At 44.6% G+C, this 18,562-nt stretch overlaps 1 protein-coding gene across 1 annotated transcript in view; it reads left to right on the top strand.

The window, feature by feature from the left end:
- The window catches only part of LCMT2 (leucine carboxyl methyltransferase 2), a 51,705-nt gene that overhangs the window by 12,825 nt on the left and 20,318 nt on the right, over positions 1-18,562 (top strand). Inside the window, exons 4-6 of the mRNA XM_075198486.1 lie at positions 8,601-8,682; positions 8,903-9,092; positions 12,105-12,261. Of these exons, the coding sequence (XP_075054587.1) occupies positions 8,601-8,682; positions 8,903-9,092; positions 12,105-12,261 (429 nt within the window). The remainder of the gene's footprint in view (positions 1-8,600; positions 8,683-8,902; positions 9,093-12,104; positions 12,262-18,562) is intronic.

Raw genomic sequence — 18,562 nt, 5'->3', positions numbered from 1 at the left:
TCTGTGCTGTATATACTGAGTGATAATAGTCTGGACCTCGCTGGGCCGTGTCTGTGCTGTATATACTGAGTGATAATAGTCTGGACCTCGCTGGGCCGTGTCTGTGCCGTATATACTGAGTGATAATAGTCTGGACCTCGCTGGTCCGTGTCTGTTGCGTAGATACTGAGTGATAATAGTCTGGACCTCGCTGGGCCGTGTCTGTGCCGTATATACTGAGTGATAATAGTCTGGACCTCGGTGGGCCGTGTCTGTGCCGTATATACTGAGTGATAATAGTCTGGACCTCGCCGGGCCGTGTCTGTGCCGTATATACTGAGTGATAATAGTCTGGACCTCGCCGGGCCGTGTCTGTGCCGTATATACTGAGTGATAATAGTCTGGACCTCGCTGGGCCGTGTCTGTGCTGTATATACTGAGTGATAATAGTCTGGACCTCGCTGGTCCGTGTCTGTGCTGTATATACTGAGTGATAATAGTCTGGACCTCTCTGGGCCGTGTCTGTGCCGTATATACTGAGTGATAATAGTCTGGACCTCGCTGGGCCGTGTCTGTGCTGTATATACTGAGTGATAATAGTCTGGACCTCGCTGGTCCGTGTCTGTGCTGTATATACTGAGTGATAATAGTCTGGACCTCTCTGGGCCGTGTCTGTGCCGTATATACTGAGTGATAATAGTCTGGACCTCGCTGGGCCGTGTCTGTGCTGTATATACTGAGTGATAATAGTCTGGACCTCGCTGGGCGGTGTCTGTGCTGTGTATACTGAGTGATAATAGTCTGGACCTCGCTGGGCCGTGTCTGTGCTGTATATACTGAGTGATAATAGTCTGGACCTCGCTGGGCTGTGTCTGTGCTGTATATACTGAGTGATAATAGTCTGGACCTCGCTGGGCCGTGTCTGTGCCGTATATACTGAGTGATAATAGTCTGGACCTCGCTGGGCCGTGTCTGTGCTGTATATACTGAGTGATAATAGTCTGGACCTCGCTGGTCCGTGTCTGTGCTGTATATACTGAGTGATAATAGTCTGGACCTCGCTGGGCCGTGTCTGTGCTGTATATACTGAGTGATAATAGTCTGGACCTCGCTGGGCCGTGTCTGTGCTGTATATACTGAGTGATAATAGTCTGGACCTCGCTGGGCGGTGTCTGTGCCGTATATACTGAGTGATAATAGTCTGGACCTCGCTGGGCCGTGTCTGTGCTGTATATACTGAGTGATAATAGTCTGGACCTCGCTGGGCCGTGTCTGTGCCGTATATACTGAGTGATAATAGTCTGGACCTCTCTGGGCCGTGTCTGTGCTGTATATACTGAGTGATAATAGTCTGGACCTCGCTGGGCCGTGTCTGTGCCGTATATACTGAGTGATAATAGTCTGGACCTCTCCGGGCCGTGTCTGTGCCGTATATACTGAGTGATAATAGTCTGGACCTCTCTGGGCCGTGTCTGTGCCGTATACACTGAGTGATAATAGTTTGGACCTCTCTGGGCCGTGTCTGTGCTGTATATACTGAGTGATAATAGTCTGGACCTCGCTGGGCCGTGTCTGTGCTGTATATACTGAGTGATAATAGTTTGGACCTCTCTGGGCCGTGTCTGTGCTGTATATACTGAGTGATAATAGTTTGGACCTCTCCGGGCCGTGTCTGTGCCGTAGATACTGAGTGATAATAGTTTGGACCTCTCTGGGCCGTGTCTGTGCTGTATATACTGAGTGATAATAGTTTGGACCTCTCTGGGCCGTGTCTGTGCCGTATATACTGAGTGATAATAGTTTGGACCTCTCTGGGCCGTGTCTGTGCTGTATATACTGAGTGATAATAGTTTGGACCTTGCTGGGCCGTGTCTGTGCTGTATATACTGAGTGATAATAGTCTGGACCTCGCTGGGCCGTGTCTGTGCTGTATATACTGAGTGATAATAGTCTGGACCTCGCTGGGCCGTGTCTGTGCCGTATATACTGAGTGATAATAGTCTGGACCTCGCTGGGCCGTGTCTGTGCTGTATATACTGAGTGATAATAGTCTGGACCTCTCTGGGCCGTGTCTGTGCTGTATATACTGAGTGATAATAGTCTGGACCTCGCTGGGCGTGTCTGTGCTGTATATACTGAGTGATAATAGTCTGGACCTCTCTGGGCCGTGTCTGTGCTGTATATACTGAGTGATAATAGTCTGGACCTCGACTGGGCCGTGTCTGTGCCGTATATACTGAGTGATAATAGTCTGGACCTCTCTGGGCCGTGTCTGTGCTGTATATACTGAGTGATAATAGTCTGCACCTCGCTGGGGCCGTGTCTGTGCTGTATATACTGAGTGATAATAGTCTGGACCTTGCTGGGCCGTGTCTGTGCTGTATATACTGAGTGATAATAGTCTGGACCTCTCTGGGCCGTGTCTGTGCCGTATATACTGAGTGATAATAGTCTGTACCTCGCTGGGCCGTGTCTGTGCTGTATATACTGAGTGATAATAGTCTGGACCTCGCTGGGCCGTGTCTGTGCTGTATATACTGAGTGATAATAGTCTGGACCTCGCTGGACCGTGTCTGTGCTGTATATACTGAGTGATAATAGTCTGGACCTCGCTGGGCCGTGTCTGTGCCGTATATACTGAGTGATAATAGTCTGGACCTCGCTGGGCCGTGTCTGTGCCGTATATACTGAGTGATAATAGTCTGGACCTCTCTGGGCGTGTGTCTGTGCTGTATATACTGAGTGATAATAGTCTGGACCTCGCTGGGCCTGTGTCTGTGCCGTATATACTGAGTGATAATAGTCTGGACCTCGCTGGGCCGTGTCTGTGCTGTATATACTGAGTGATAATAGTCTGGACCTCTCTGGGCCGTGTCTGTGCTGTATATACTGAGTGATAATAGTCTGGACCTCCCTGGGCCGTGTCTGTGCTGTATATACTGAGTGATAATAATCTGGACCTCGCTGGGCCGTGTCTGTGCCGTATATACTGAGTGATAATAATCTGGACCTCGCTGGGCCGTGTCTGTGCTGTATATACTGAGTGATAATAGTCTGGACCTCCCTGGGCCGTGTCTGTGCTGTATATACTGAGTGATAATAATCTGGACCTCGCTGGGCCGTGTCTGTGCTGTATATACTGAGTGATAATAGTCTGGACCTCTCTGGGCCGTGTCTGTGCTGTATATACTGAGTGATAATAGTCTGGACCTCCCTGGGCCGTGTCTGTGCTGTATATACTGAGTGATAATAATCTGGACCTCGCTGGGCCGTGTGTGCCGTATATACTGAGTGATAATAGTCTGGACCTCTCTGGGCCGTGTCTGTGCTGTATATACTGAGTGATAATAGTCTGGACCTCTCTGGGCCGTGTCTGTGCCGTATATACTGAGTGATAATAGTCTGGACCTCGCTGGGCCGTGTCTGTGCTGTATATACTGAGTGATAATAGTCTGGACCTCTCTGGGCCGTGTCTGTGCTGTATATACTGAGTGATAATAGTCTGGACCTCGCTGGGCCGTGTCTGTGCTGTATATACTGAGTGATAATAGTCTGGACCTTGCTGGGCGGTGTCTGTGCTGTATATACTGAGTGATAATAGTCTGGACCTCTCTGGGCCGTGTCTGTGCCGTATACACTGAGTGATAATAGTCTGGACCTCGCTGGGCCGTGTCTGTGCCGTATATACTGAGTGATAATAGTCTGGACCTCGCTGGGCCGTGTCTGTGCTGTATATACTGAGTGATAATAGTCTGCACCTCGCTGGGCCGTGTCTGTGCTGTATATACTGAGTGATAATAGTCTGGACCTCGCTGGTCCGTGTCTGTGCTGTATATACTGAGTGATAATAGTCTGGACCTCGCTGGGCCGTGTCTGTGCTGTATATACTGAGTGATAATAGTCTGGACCTCGCTGGGCCGTGTCTGTGCCGTATATACTGAGTGATAATAGTCTGGACCTCGCTGGGCCTTGTCTGTGCCGTATATACTGAGTGATAATAGTCTGGACCTCGCTGGGCCGTGTCTGTGCCGTATATACTGAGTGATAATAGTCTGGACCTCGCTGGGCCGTGTCTGTGCTGTATATACTGAGTGATAATAGTCTGCACCTCGCTGGGCCGTGTCTGTGCTGTATATACTGAGTGATAATAGTCTGGACCTCGCTGGTCCGTGTCTGTGCTGTATATACTGAGTGATAATAGTCTGCACCTCGCTGGGCCGTGTCTGTGCCGTATATACTGAGTGATAATAGTCTGGACCTCGCTGGTCCGTGTCTGTGCCGTATATACTGAGTGATAATAGTCTGGACCTCGCCTGGGCCGTGTCTGTGCCGTATACACTGAGTGATAATAGTCTGGACCTCTCTGGGCCGTGTCTGTGCCGTATACACTGAGTGATAATAGTCTGGACCTCGCTGGGCCGTGTCTGTGCTGTATATACTGAGTGATAATAGTCTGGACCTCGCTCGCCCGTGTCTGTGCTGTATATACTGAGTGATAATAGTCTGGACCTTGCTGGGCCGTGTCTGTGCTGTATATACTGAGTGATAATAGTCTGGACCTCGCTGGGCTGTGTCTGTGCTGTATATACTGAGTGATAATAGTCTGGACCTCGCTGGTCCGTGTCTGTGTTGTTTATACTAAGTGATAATAGTCTGGACCTCGCTGGGCCGTGTCTGTGCTGTATATACTGAGTGATAATAGTCTGGACCTCGCTGGGCCGTGTCTGTGCCGTATATACTGAGTGATAATAGTCTGGACCTCGCTGGGCTGTGTCTGTGCTGTATATACTGAGTGATAATAGTCTGGACCTCTCTGGGCCGTGTCTGTGCTGTGTATACTGAGTGATAATAGTCTGGACCTCGCTGGGCCGTGTCTGTGCCGTATACACTGAGTGATAATAGTCTGGACCTCGCTGGGCCGTGTCTGTGCCGTATATACTGAGTGATAATAGTCTGGACCTCGCTGGGCCGTGTCTGTGCTGTATATACTGAGTGATAATAGTCTGGACCTTGCTGGGCCGTGTCTGTGCCGTATACACTGAGTGATAATAGTCTGGACCTCGCTGGGCCGTGTCTGTGCTGTATATACTGAGTGATAATAGTCTGGACCTCGCTGGGCTGTGTCTGTGCTGTATACACTGAGTGATAATAGTCTGGACCTCGCTGGGCCGTGTCTGTGCTGTATATACTGAGTGATAATAGTCTGGACCTCGCTGGGCCGTGTCTGTGCTGTATATACTGAGTGATAATAGTCTGGACCTCGCTGGGCCGTGTCTGTGCCGTATATACTGAGTGATAATAGTCTGGACCTCGCTGGGCCGTGTCTGTGCCGTATATACTGAGTGATAATAGTCTGGACCTCGCTGGTCCGTGTCTGTGCCGTATATACTGAGTGATAATAGTCTGGACCTCGCTGGGCCGTGTCTGTGCCGTATATACTGAGTGATAATAGTCTGGACCTCGCTGGGCCGTGTCTGTGCTGTATATACTGAGTGAAAATAGTCTGGACCTCGCTGGGCTGTGTCTGTGCTGTATATACTGAGTGATAATAGTCTGGACCTCGCTCGCCCGTGTCTGTGCTGTATATACTGAGTGATAATAGTCTGGACCTCTCTGGGCCGTGTCTGTGCTGTATATACTGAGTGATAATTGTCTGGACCTCGCTGGGCCGTGTCTGTGCCGTATACACTGAGTGATAATAGTCTGGACCTTGCTGGGCTGTGTCTGTGCTGTATATACTGAGTGATAATAGTCTGGACCTTGCTGGGCCGTGTCTGTGCTGTATATACTGAGTGATAATAGTCTGGACCTCGCTGGGCCGTGTCTGTGCCGTATATACTGAGTGATAATAGTCTGGACCTCGCTGGGCCGTGTCTGTGCCGTATATACTGAGTGATAATAGTCTGGACCTCGCTGGGCCGTGTCTGTGCTGTATATACTGAGTGATAATAGTCTGGACCTCGCTTGGCTGTGTCTGTGCTGTATATACTGAGTGATAATAGTCTGGACCTCGCTGGGCCGTGTCTGTGCTGTATATACTGAGTGATAATAGTCTGGACCTCGCTGGGCCGTGTCTGTGCCGTATATACTGAGTGATAATAGTCTGGACCTCGCTGGGCCGTGTCTGTGCCGTATATACTGAGTGATAATAGTCTGGACCTCTCTGGGCCGTGTCTGTGCTGTTTATACTGAGTGATAATAGTCTGGACCTCGCTGGGCCGTGTCTGTGCCGTATATACTGAGTGATAATAGTCTGGACCTCTCTGGGCCGTGTCTGTGCTGTATATACTGAGTGATAATAGTCTGGACCTCGCTGGGCCGTGTCTGTGCTGTATATACTGAGTGATAATAGTCTGGACCTCGCTGGGCCGTGTCTGTGCCGTATATACTGAGTGATAATAGTCTGGACCTCGCTGCCGTGTCTGTGCCGTATATACTGAGTGATAATAGTCTGGACCTCTCTGGGCTGTGTCTGTGCTGTTTATACTGAGTGATAATAGTCTGGACCTCTCTGGGCTGTGTCTGTGCTGTATATACTGAGTGATAATAGTCTGGACCTTGCTGGTCCGTGTCTGTGCTGTATATACTGAGTGATAATAGTCTGGACCTTGCTGTGCTGTGTCTGTGTTGTTTATACTGAGTGATAATAGTCTGGACCTCGCTGGGCCGTGTCTGTGCTGTATATACTGAGTGATAATAGTCTGGACCTCTCTGGGCCGTGTCTGTGCCGTATATACTGAGTGATAATAGTCTGGACCTTGCTGGGCCGTGTCTGTGCTGTGTATACTGAGTGATAATAGTCTGGACCTCTCTGGGCCGTGTCTGTGCTGTGTATACTGAGTGATAATAGTCTGGACCTCTCTGGGCCGTGTCTGTGCTGTGTATACTGAGTGATAATAGTCTGGACCTCGCTGGGCCGTGTCTGTGCTGTATATACTGAGTGATAATTGTCTGGACCTCTCTGGGCCGTGTCTGTGCTGTATATACTGAGTGATAATAGTCTGGACCTCTCTGGGCCGTGTCTGTGCTGTATATACTGAGTGATAATAGTCTGGACCTCGCTGGTCCGTGTCTGTGCTGTATATACTGAGTGATAATAGTCTGGACCTCGCTGGGCCGTGTCTGTGCCGTATATACTGAGTGATAATAGTCTGGACCTCGCTGGGCCGTGTCTGTGCTGTATATACTGAGTGATAATAGTCTGGACCTCGATGGGCCGTGTCTGTGCCGTATATACTGAGTGATAATAGTCTGGACCTCTCTGGGCCGTGTCTGTGCTGTATATACTGAGTGATAATAGTCTGGACCTTGCTGGTCCGTGTCTGTGCTGTATATACTGAGTGATAATAGTCTGGACCTTGCTGTGCTGTGTCTGTGTTGTTTATACTGAGTGATAATAGTCTGGACCTCGCTGGTCCGTGTCTGTGCTGTATATACTGAGTGATAATAGTCTGGACCTCGCTGGGCCGTGTCTGTGCTGTATATACTGAGTGATAATAGTCTGGACCTCGCTCGCCCGTGTCTGTGCTGTATATACTGAGTGATAATAGTCTGGACCTCTCTGGGCCGTGTCTGTGCTGTGTATACTGAGTGATAATAGTCTGGACCTCGCTGGGCCGTGTCTGTGCCGTATACACTGAGTGATAATAGTCTGGACCTCTCTGGGCTGTGTCTGTGCTGTATATACTGAGTGATAATAGTCTGGACCTCGCTGGGCCGTGTCTGTGCTGTATATACTGAGTGATAATAGTCTGGACCTCGCTCGCCCGTGTCTGTGCTGTATATACTGAGTGATAATAGTCTGGACCTCGCTGGGCCGTGTCTGTGCTGTATATACTGAGTGATAATAGTCTGGACCTCTCTGGGCCGTGTCTGTGCTGTATATACTGAGTGATAATAGTCTGGACCTTGCTGGGCCGTGTCTGTGCTGTATATACTGAGTGATAATAGTCTGGACCTCTCTGGGCCGTGTCTGTGCTGTATATACTGAGTGATAATAGTCTGGACCTCGCTGGGCCATGTCTGTGCCGTATATACTGAGTGATAATAGTCTGGACCTCTCTGGGCCGTGTCTGTGCCGTATATACTGAGTGATAATAGTCTGGACCTCTCTGGGCCGTGTCTGTGCCGTATATACTGAGTGATAATAGTCTGGACCTCTCTGGGCCGTGTCTGTGCCGTATATACTGAGTGATAATAGTCTGGACCTCTCTGGGCCGTGTCTGTGCTGTATATACTGAGTGATAATAGTCTGGACCTCTCTGGGCCGTGTCTGTGCTGTATATACTGAGTGATAATAGTCTGGACCTCGCTGGGCCGTGTCTGTGCTGTATATCCTGAGTGATAATAGTCTGGACCTCGCTCGCCCGTGTCTGTGCTGTATATACTGAGTGATAATAGTCTGGACCTCGCTCGCCCGTGTCTGTGCTGTATATACTGAGTGATAATAGTCTGGACCTCGCCGGGCCGTGTCTCTGCTGTTTTGTTTTCATGATGAGATTTCTTTGTTCTCATTTGATAATTTTCCCAAAAATAGAAGTTTGACATAATACATACAGTATATTTACCATTCTGAATGCATAGAATATATCGCCTTTTAATCCCTCTTTTCTGTCTCTCAGGGGATATTGTGTCCGATCGCAGGCTATCACACATTGTCTGAGGGAATTTCTAGAGGATACCAAGGACTGTAACCATAGACAGGTGTGTGTGTTATTGTGTGACGCCATTCTTGGGAGCCCTGCGTGCGTGTGTGTTGCCATTCTCTGCAGCATGTTGGGATGGCTAAATAGAACTTTACAGATCTTCCCATGCTTCCTAGGATGATGGGCAACATTCTGTGTGTGTCTACCTACAGGTGCAGTGCGTGTGTATGCATCTCTACATATTTAGTGCATTCATCCGTGTACCATTCCTCCTCCAGGTCCTATCCCTCGGGTGTGGATTTGACTCTCTTTATTTCCGTACGTGCCGGACGGTGCCAGGAAACACGTCTTTCTGGGAAGTTGATTTTCCTCCAGTGGTTCAGCGGAAACGTCTTCTAATTGAAGGGACAGAGGCCCTAAAGGACATGCTGGGGGGTAACTGTGCTGCCCCCGGCCCTAGTGAGAAGGGTGAGTTACCTCCCTCTCCCTGTGGGTTGGTTATATGGAGCTCTTATATCTAGGAATACGTGTTGAGCACTGTAGCGGCAACATCCGTAAATGTGTTTCATTAATCCTGGTGTAATAAGGAAATATCAGTAACTGCATTTATACGTTGTATTCTCCATCTCTGTGACCAGGTGCCGCACGTGTGCGGTGGCCATCTTTAAATGGACTTCGGTGCCGGAGGGTTAATACCTGGTGCCGTGGCGGTAAAATCACAGCAGCCCCCCTGGAATCAATTATATCCAGCAGGTGCTGGGGGTCCCAGTAGGCTAAGCCACATTCTGGAGCTCAAAGATCTTCAGCTAGCGGCAGGGCAGCGGCTGCTGCCCCGGGATCTTACTGGTTTCGGGCAGGAGGGAGAGGCACACTCCGTACAGGGTCCCTGGAAGTGGTTTTGGCAGGAGATTTAAAAGATAAATCTCTCGTCTCGGACAGAACGGCACCAGGGAGGAGAGTGGGCTGAGACTCCCTCACCCTGGCAGCTCTTAGGGGGGGGGGCATCTGTACTTCAGTAGATCACTAGAACCTCAAACTAGTGTGTAACTAGGACTTCCTAACCTAATAAGCATCACTGCTTAAGGAACCTTTTTTTGATGCCTACTTCCCTGCTGTAATTCCTGTGACCTGCAGATTAGGCCAAATCTAATCCATCTATCTCAGATCTATCTATCCTTTGATTTATCTATCTATCTCAGATCTATCTGACTATCTATCTATCTATCTATCTCATATCTGACTATCTATCTGACTGACTGACTATCTATCTATCTATCTCATATCTATCTATCTATCTCATATCTGATTATCTGACTATCTATCTGACTGGCTGACTATCTATCTATCTCATATCTATCTATCTCATATCTATCTATCTATCTCATATCTATTTATCTGACTGACTGACTATCTATCTATCTATCTCATATCTATCTATCTCATATCTATCTATCTCATATCTATCTATCTATCTCATATCTATCTATCTTATATCTGACTATCTATCTGACTGACTATCTAGCTATCTCATATCTATCTATCTATCTATCTCATATCTATCTATCTATCTATCTCATATCTATCTATCTATCTATCTCATATCGATCTATCTCATATCTATCTATCTCATATCTGATTATCTATCTCATATCTGATTATCTATCTCATATCTATCTATCTATCTCATATCGATCTATCTCATATCTATCTATCCCATATCTGATTATCTATCTCATATCTATCTATCTTATATCTGACTATCTATCTGACTGACTATCTAGCTATCTCATATCTATCTATCTATCTATCTATCTATCTATCTATCTATCTATCTATCTATCTCATATCTGATTATCTATCTCATATCTATCTATCTATCTCATATCTATCTATCTATCTCATATCTATCTATCTCATATCTATCTATCTATCTCATATCGATCTATCTCATATCTATCTATCTATCTATCTCATATCGATCTATCTCATATCTATCTATCTCATATCTGATTATCTATCTCATATCTATCTATCTATCTCATATCTATCTATCTATCTCATATCGATCTATCTCATATCGATCTATCTCATATCGATCTATCTCATATCGATCTATCTCATATCTATCTATCTCATATCTATCTATCTCATATCTGACTGACTATCTAGCTATCTCATATCTATCTATCTCATATCTGATTATCTATCTCATATCTATCTATCTCATATCTATCTATCTCATATCTATCTATCTCATATCTATCTATCTCATATCTATCTATCTCATATCTATCTATCTCATATCTATCTATCTCATATCTATCTATCTATCTCATATCTATCTATCTCATATCTATCTATCTCATATCTGACTATCTATCTGCCTGACTATCTAGCTATCTCATATCTATCTATCTCATATCTATCTATCTCATATCTATCTATCTCATATCTGACTATCTATCTGCCTGACTATCTAGCTATCTCATATCTATCTCATATCTATCTATCTCATATCTGATTATCTATCTCATATCTGATTATCTATCTCATATCTATCTCATATCTGACTGACTATCTAGCTATCTCATATCTATCTATCTCATATCTGATTATCTATCTCATATCTATCTATCTCATATCTATCTATCTCATATCTATCTCATATCTCTCTATCTCATATCTATCTCTCTATCTCATATCTATCTATCTATCTCATATCTATCTATCTATCTCATATCTATCTATCTCATATCTATCTATCTCATATCTATCTATCTCATATCTGACTATCTATCTGCCTGACTATCTAGCTATCTCATATCTATCTATCTCATATCTATCTATCTCATATCTATCTATCTCATATCTATCTATCTCATATCTATCTATCTCATATCTGACTATCTATCTGCCTGACTATCTAGCTATCTCATATCTATCTCATATCTATCTATCTCATATCTGATTATCTATCTCATATCTGATTATCTATCTCATATCTATCTATATTATATCTAGCTATCTCATATCTAGCTATCTCATATCTATCTATCTATCTATCTATCTATCTATCTATCTATCTATCTATCTATCTATCTATCTCTATATAAAAATCAGTGTCCATGCTCTTGTTGTTTTTAATTTGATACTGAAATAGTTGATTGCTTTAATAAAAAAAGTCTTATCTGCACTATGGCGTGCCCCCTTTTTTGGTTTATTTTTTTAACCCTTAGTCCGATGAAAATAACGGGTAGTAAGGGAAGCTGCAGGTCTTTGAAGGTTCGTAGTACAGAAGGACTTAATCCTATGGTGGGATAACATGGGATTGTCCCACTGTATTACACATTGTTTGAATCAATCACATTTGAGCTTATTGACTGGATGGTCTAGTGAAGCACACCAGTATTTATGCTATTTGCAACTTGAATAGTTTCTTTGATTTACAGTTTTATTATTAATATGTCTAATGTTTTCTAGGCCCTACAGCCCTTTTTTCAGAAAACTATAAACTCATTGGTTCTGATCTAAGTGACATTCCTAATTTAGAGTCGGCATTGGACAGTGCTGGAATAATTTGGGATTGTCCCACTCTGTTACTCGGAGAAGTGGTGCTGTGTTATATGGATCCTGCACGGTATGTAGACCCTTCACATTACACAGATGTTACTGCGGCCTATAAATGTATTGCAGAGCTTTGCAGGCAGGCGATAGTCTGTCTGACATGTACATACTATCCTGTTCCATCTATATGTGGAGGGAGAGTGTATGAAATGCGTGGCACATGCCAACTGCCGGTAACTCAATGCATGTATAATACATGTTTACATCAGTGTATGTTCCTCACTAGGTAACACTGCAGATTAGTGTATAATCCTCACTAAATAACTCTGTATAATAGCGTATAGTCCTCTCTGGATAACTCTGTAGATTAGCGTATAGTCCTCTCTGGATAACTCTGTAGATTAGCGTATAATCCTCTCTGGATAACTCTGTAGATTAGCGTATAGTCCTCTCTGGATAACTCTGTAGATTAGCGTATAGTCCTCTCTGGATAACTCTGTAGATTAGCGTATAGTCCTCTCTGGATAACTCTGTAGATTAGCGTATAGTCCTCTCTGGATAATTCTGCAGATTAGCGTATAGTCCTCTCTGGATAATTCTGCAGATTAGCATAAAGTCCTCTCTAGCTAACTGTAGATAAGCGTATAGTCCTCTCTGGATAATTCTGCAGATTAGCGTATAGTACTCTCTGGATAACTCTGTAGATTAGCGTATAGTCCTCTCTGGATAACTCTGTAGATTAGCGTATAGTCCTCTCTGGATAACTCTGTAGATTAGCGTATAGTCCTCTCTGGATAATTCTGCAGATTAGCGTATAGTCCTCTCTGGATAACTCTGTAGATTAGCGTATAGTCCTCTCTGGATAACTCTGTAGATTAGCGTATAGTCCTCTCTAGCTAACTGTAGATAAGCGTATAGTCCTCTCTGGATAATTCTGCAGATTAGCGTATAGTACTCTCTGGATAACTCTGTCGATTAGCGTATAGTCCTCTCTGGATAATTCTGCAGATTAGTGTATAGTCCTCTCTGGATAACTCTGTAGATTAGCGTATAGTCCTCTCTGGATAACTCTGTAGATTAGCGTATAGTCCTCTCTAGCTAACTGTAGATAAGCGTATAGTCCTCTCTGGATAATTCTGCAGATTAGCGTATAGTACTCTCTGGATAACTCTGTCGATTATCGTATAGTCCTCTCTGGATAATTCTGCAGATTAGCGTATAGTCCTCTCTAGCTAACTGTAGATAAGCGTATAGTCCTCTCTGGATAACTCTGTAGATTAGCGTATAGTCCTCTCTGGATAATTCTGCAGATTAGCGTATAGTCCTCTCTGGATAATTCTGCAGATTAGCGTATAGTCCTCTCTGGATAGCTCTGTAGATTAATGTATACTAGTTGTTGGCGTTGTCTGCAGGGCATGGTGTCTAATCCATATCAGACCATGCACCCTGTTTCAGGACATTTCTCTCATCGGGCATAGTCATAGTGCACAGGAATGAGCTTTAAATCGTTTGCCAGTTCCATTAATCAATTACAAAAATGTAAGCTTGCATATGCAACACCCCCTTTCCTTGGATATAGTGTGTGTACTAGTCTTTGTCTGTGCTGTCTGCAAATGGACTCTTTACCTTGGACTCTGTATCGTGCAGTGCGCCCACCTTGGTCTAAGTACTTTAGGCTGTTCGTGGGGTAGTGTCCTGGATTTAGCAACACCAGAGAGAGACCAAGGAACCCTCCGTCCACCTACACTGGACTACAGGCACTTACAAAGGAAATATTATCACAATAGGTTGGTCCTTAGAAGCTAACTGGCACATTTATTAATGGACATGGGGCTTCTAATGGAATTTTGTAAGTTTTTTGTATCAAAAATACATTTCTTTGACTTGGAACAAAACGGTCACATAATAACGTATCAACAACACTAGTATCGATTCAAATATATGCCTCTCAGGTTTACAGTAACTAAGAGATACCTCTTTACCTTCTAACACTGTTCCACAACATATATCTAGCAAGGATAACTAACACCAGAACTACACACAGTTCTATCACAGCTACTTTAACTTTATAAACACATAACACGGAAATACATTTGGAGATCAGGCAAATACAGGTAATTATGCAGTTTTTTCTACAAGGTTCTGTCAACACAACTCTCTCCTTCTGTTTCTTAATTTGATCAGTTTAGCCACCGGTTAGAACAAAGCACTGTGCCGGTCCCCTTTGGCTCCTGGTTATATTGCTTTCCTCAGGCAGCACTTGGTTCCTGTAGACCGTCGTTACTCCGCTATAAAGGTGGCCTATACTTTACACTTTTGTTACATCCTCTCTCCCTTATACACGATCATGTAGTCACTTTGATAACACAGGTTCCTCACCATGCAGATTCATGGGCCTTTCACATACAGTAGATAGTAGAAAAACAATTTATACAGCTCCTCGCCAATATAACTAACTTGTTGTTATATCTCAGTCCAGCAAAAAGGCAGAACACAATATTCTTCAGGTCTCCCAACCGTTCCCTACCTTACTAATAAAGGTTTGCTCACTCCAGTCACATCAAAAGTGAAATGAACATGGGTTACTTAGCAGTATTGCTCCCAGCCTCTGGATCCCAAAATAGGTCCTCTCTGCGCTGACGTCCAGTTACGCTTTATCTCTCTCTTCCCAGCTCTCCTCCACTGTCCTCCAGACTCCTTAGATTTCCCAAGGACTCCGCTTTGGCTGACATACAGTGGGTCTCTTCTTGCCCTGCTTGGTTCGATCCTCCACTCTGCTACCCCTGCGGACCTGTTCGGCCAGCATACACTCACCTCTCCTTCCTTCTCCTTCCCTCTCCCAGGACGTCTGTGTCTCTGAGTCCTCCTCAGAATTCCAACTACCGTTTGTCACTGCTTCTTCACAAACTACTCCTCCAAACTGCATGCTGTGATATGTAGTTCTCTGCCTGCAGGAGAGGCATCCAGAGCGCACTGTGCGGCCCGCCCGGGTCGCCGGCGCCACACATAAATTTATGAATATATAAATATATCAATATCCAATAACAATAAATTTGGCACTCAGTTCGAGGTTGTGTAAATAATAGTCCAATGTTTGTTCACAGCCGGGCACCTCCTTCATACAAAGTGTCAGTCGCCCTTCAAAGTTGGTGGTCAGACAGATAATAAAATCTACAAAACAAAACAGAGGGGAAAGGCGCCTATGGTGTAGTATTTTAGGGAGTATATTTCCAAAAACCAGGCTGTGTGCATATGTGTACCAAATGTGAACTTGAAAACGTGCTCATCCATACAAGAAGCCGGGGTCACATCATTGTTATCATATAGATCCACTCCAGTCTTGTCCAGTCTCCAGTCTTGTATACGCATATGAAAAGAAGAGAGAACCAAATAGTGCAATAACGTCAAACAAGTGTAAGCAATATAGACCCAGCCACCTGGAATTATGTGTACCAGAAATATGGTAAAAAGCGCTTATCTGGGAAGTTGCTTTATATGGTTGGAGTTCTCCCTAATTCAATTCACTCCATCAACAGGATAAGGACAGGCAAACAAAAAATTTATTAGAAGGTCCCATATAGTGTAGTATGTTCAAAATAGAATAAAATGTATTAACAAAATAAAATACACACTCACAATAGAATTATGTAACAGAGCGTATCTGTATTCCAAGTGCAATCCTCATCCCCACCTCAGTGGGTTCAAAAGTCATAGGATTCGAATGGTAGTGGACTGGAAACAGATGCCAAAAAGAGGGTACCTGTCTACACTCTTGCCTCGACGCGTTTCATCTTAAAAAGACTTCATCAGAAGGATGAAGTGGAGATGAGGATTGCGCTTGAAATACAGATAAGCTCTGTTACATAGTGTGATTGTAGCTATGTGTCTGTGGTGCAGTGAGAAGATGCGCTAGTTCATGTGACAGACTAGTGACACAGTACTATAGTTGTGATTGTAGCTATGTGTCTGTGGTGCAGTGAGAAGATGCTCTAGTTCATGTGACAGACTAGTGACACCGTACTATAGTTGTGATTGTAGCTATGTGTCTGGGGTGCAGTGAGAAGATGCTCTAGTTCATGTGACAGACTAGCGACACAGTAGTATAGCTGTGATTGTAGCTATGTGTCTGTGGTGCAGTGAGAAGATGCACTAGTTCATGTGACAGATTAGTGACACAGTACTATAGCCATGATTGTAGCTATGTGTCTGTGGTGCAGTGAGAAGATGCTCTAGTTCATGTGATAGACTAGTGACACAGTACTATAGTTGTGATTGTAGCTATGTGTCTGGGGTGCAGTGAGAAGATGCTCTAGTTCATGTGACAGACTAGTGACACAGTACTATAGTTGTGATTGTAGCTATGTGTCTGGGGTGCAGTGAGAAGATGCTCTAGTTCATGTGACAGACTAGTGACACAGTAGTATAGTTGTGATTGTAGCTATGTGTCTGTGGTGCAGTGAGAAGATGCTCTAGTTCATGTGACAGATTAGTGACACCGTACTATAGTTGTGATTGTAGCTATGTGTCTGTGGTGCAGTGAGAAGATGCACTAGTTCATGTGACAGACTAGTGACACAGTAGTATAGCTGTGATTGTAGCTATGTGTCTGGGGTGCAGTGAGAAGATGCTCTAGTTCATGTGACAGATTAGTGACACCGTACTATAGTTGTGATTGTAGCTATGTGTCTGTGGTGCAGTGAGAAGATGCTCTAGTTCATGTGACAGACTAGTGACACCGTACTAAGCCATGATTGTAGCTATGTGTCTGTGGTGCAGTGAGAAGATGCTCTAGTTAATGTGACAGACTAGTGACACCGTACTATAGTTGTGATTGTAGCTATGTGTCTGTGGTGCAGTGAGAAGATGCTCTAGTTCATGTGACAGACTAGTGACACAGTACTATAGTTGTGATTGTAGCTATGTGTCTGTGGTGCAGTGAGAAGATGCTCTAGTTCATGTGACAGACTAGTGACACAGTACTATAGTTGTGATTGTAGCTATGTGTCTGTGGTGCAGTGAGAAGATGCTCTAGTTCATGTGACAGACTAGTGACACAGTACTATAGTTGTGATTGTAGCTATGTGTCTGTGGTGCAGTGAGAAGATGCTCTAGTTCATGTGACAGACTAGTGACACAGTACTATAGTTGTGATTGTAGCTATGTGTCTGTGGTGCAGTGAGAAGATGCTCTAGTTCATGTGACAGACTAGTGACACAGTACTATAGTTGTGATTGTAGCTATGTGTCTGTGGTGCAGTGAGAAGATGCTCTAGTTCATGTGACAGACTAGTGACACAGTACTATAGCAGTGATTGTAGCTATGTGTCTGTGGTGCAGTGAGAAGATGCTCTAGTTCATGTGATAGACTAGTGACACAGTACTATAGCCGTGATTGTAGCCTTGTGTCTGTGGTGCAGTGAGAAGATGCGCTAGTTCATGTGACAGACTAGTGACACAGTACTATAGTTGTGATTGTAGCTATGTGTCTGTGGTGCAGTGAGAAGATGCTCTAGTTCATGTGATAGACTAGTGACACAGTACTATAGTTGTGATTGTAGCTATGTGTCTGGGGTGCAGTGAGAAGATGCTCTAGTTCATGTGACAGACTAGTGACACAGTACTATAGTTGTGATTGTAGCTATGTGTCTGGGGTGCAGTGAGAAGATGCTCTAGTTCATGTGACAGACTAGTGACACAGTAGTATAGTTGTGATTGTAGCTATGTGTCTGTGGTGCAGTGAGAAGATGCTCTAGTTCATGTGACAGATTAGTGACACCGTACTATAGTTGTGATTGTAGCTATGTGTCTGGGGTGCAGTGAGAAGATGCTCTAGTTCATGTGACAGACTAGTGACACCGTACTATAGTTGTGATTGTAGCTATGTGTCTGTGGTGCAGTGAGAAGATGCTCTAGTTCATGTGACAGATTAGTGACACCGTACTATAGTTGTGATTGTAGCTATGTGTCTGGGGTGCAGTGAGAAGATGCTCTAGTTCATGTGACAGACTAGTGACACCGTACTATAGTTGTGATTGTAGCTATGTGTCTGGGGTGCAGTGACAAGATGCTCTAGTTCATGTGACAGACTAGTGACACCGTACTAAGCCATGATTGTAGCTATGTGTCTGTGGTGCAGTGAGAAGATGCTCTAGTTCATGTGACAGACTAGTGACACAGTACTATAGTTGTGATTGTAGCTATGTGTCTGTGGTGCAGTGAGAAGATGCTCTAGTTCATGTGACAGACTAGTGACACCGTACTATAGTTGTGATTGTAGCTATGTGTCTGTGGTGCAGTGAGAAGATGCTCTAGTTCATGTGACAGATTAGTGACACCGTACTAAGCCATGATTGTAGCTATGTGTCTGGGGTGCAG

This window comes from Mixophyes fleayi, chromosome 2, assembly GCF_038048845.1.
Source record: "Mixophyes fleayi isolate aMixFle1 chromosome 2, aMixFle1.hap1, whole genome shotgun sequence".
In the NCBI taxonomy this organism is placed as follows: Eukaryota; Metazoa; Chordata; class Amphibia; order Anura; family Limnodynastidae; genus Mixophyes; species Mixophyes fleayi.
This window is presented reverse-complemented; position numbering and strand designations above follow the sequence as displayed.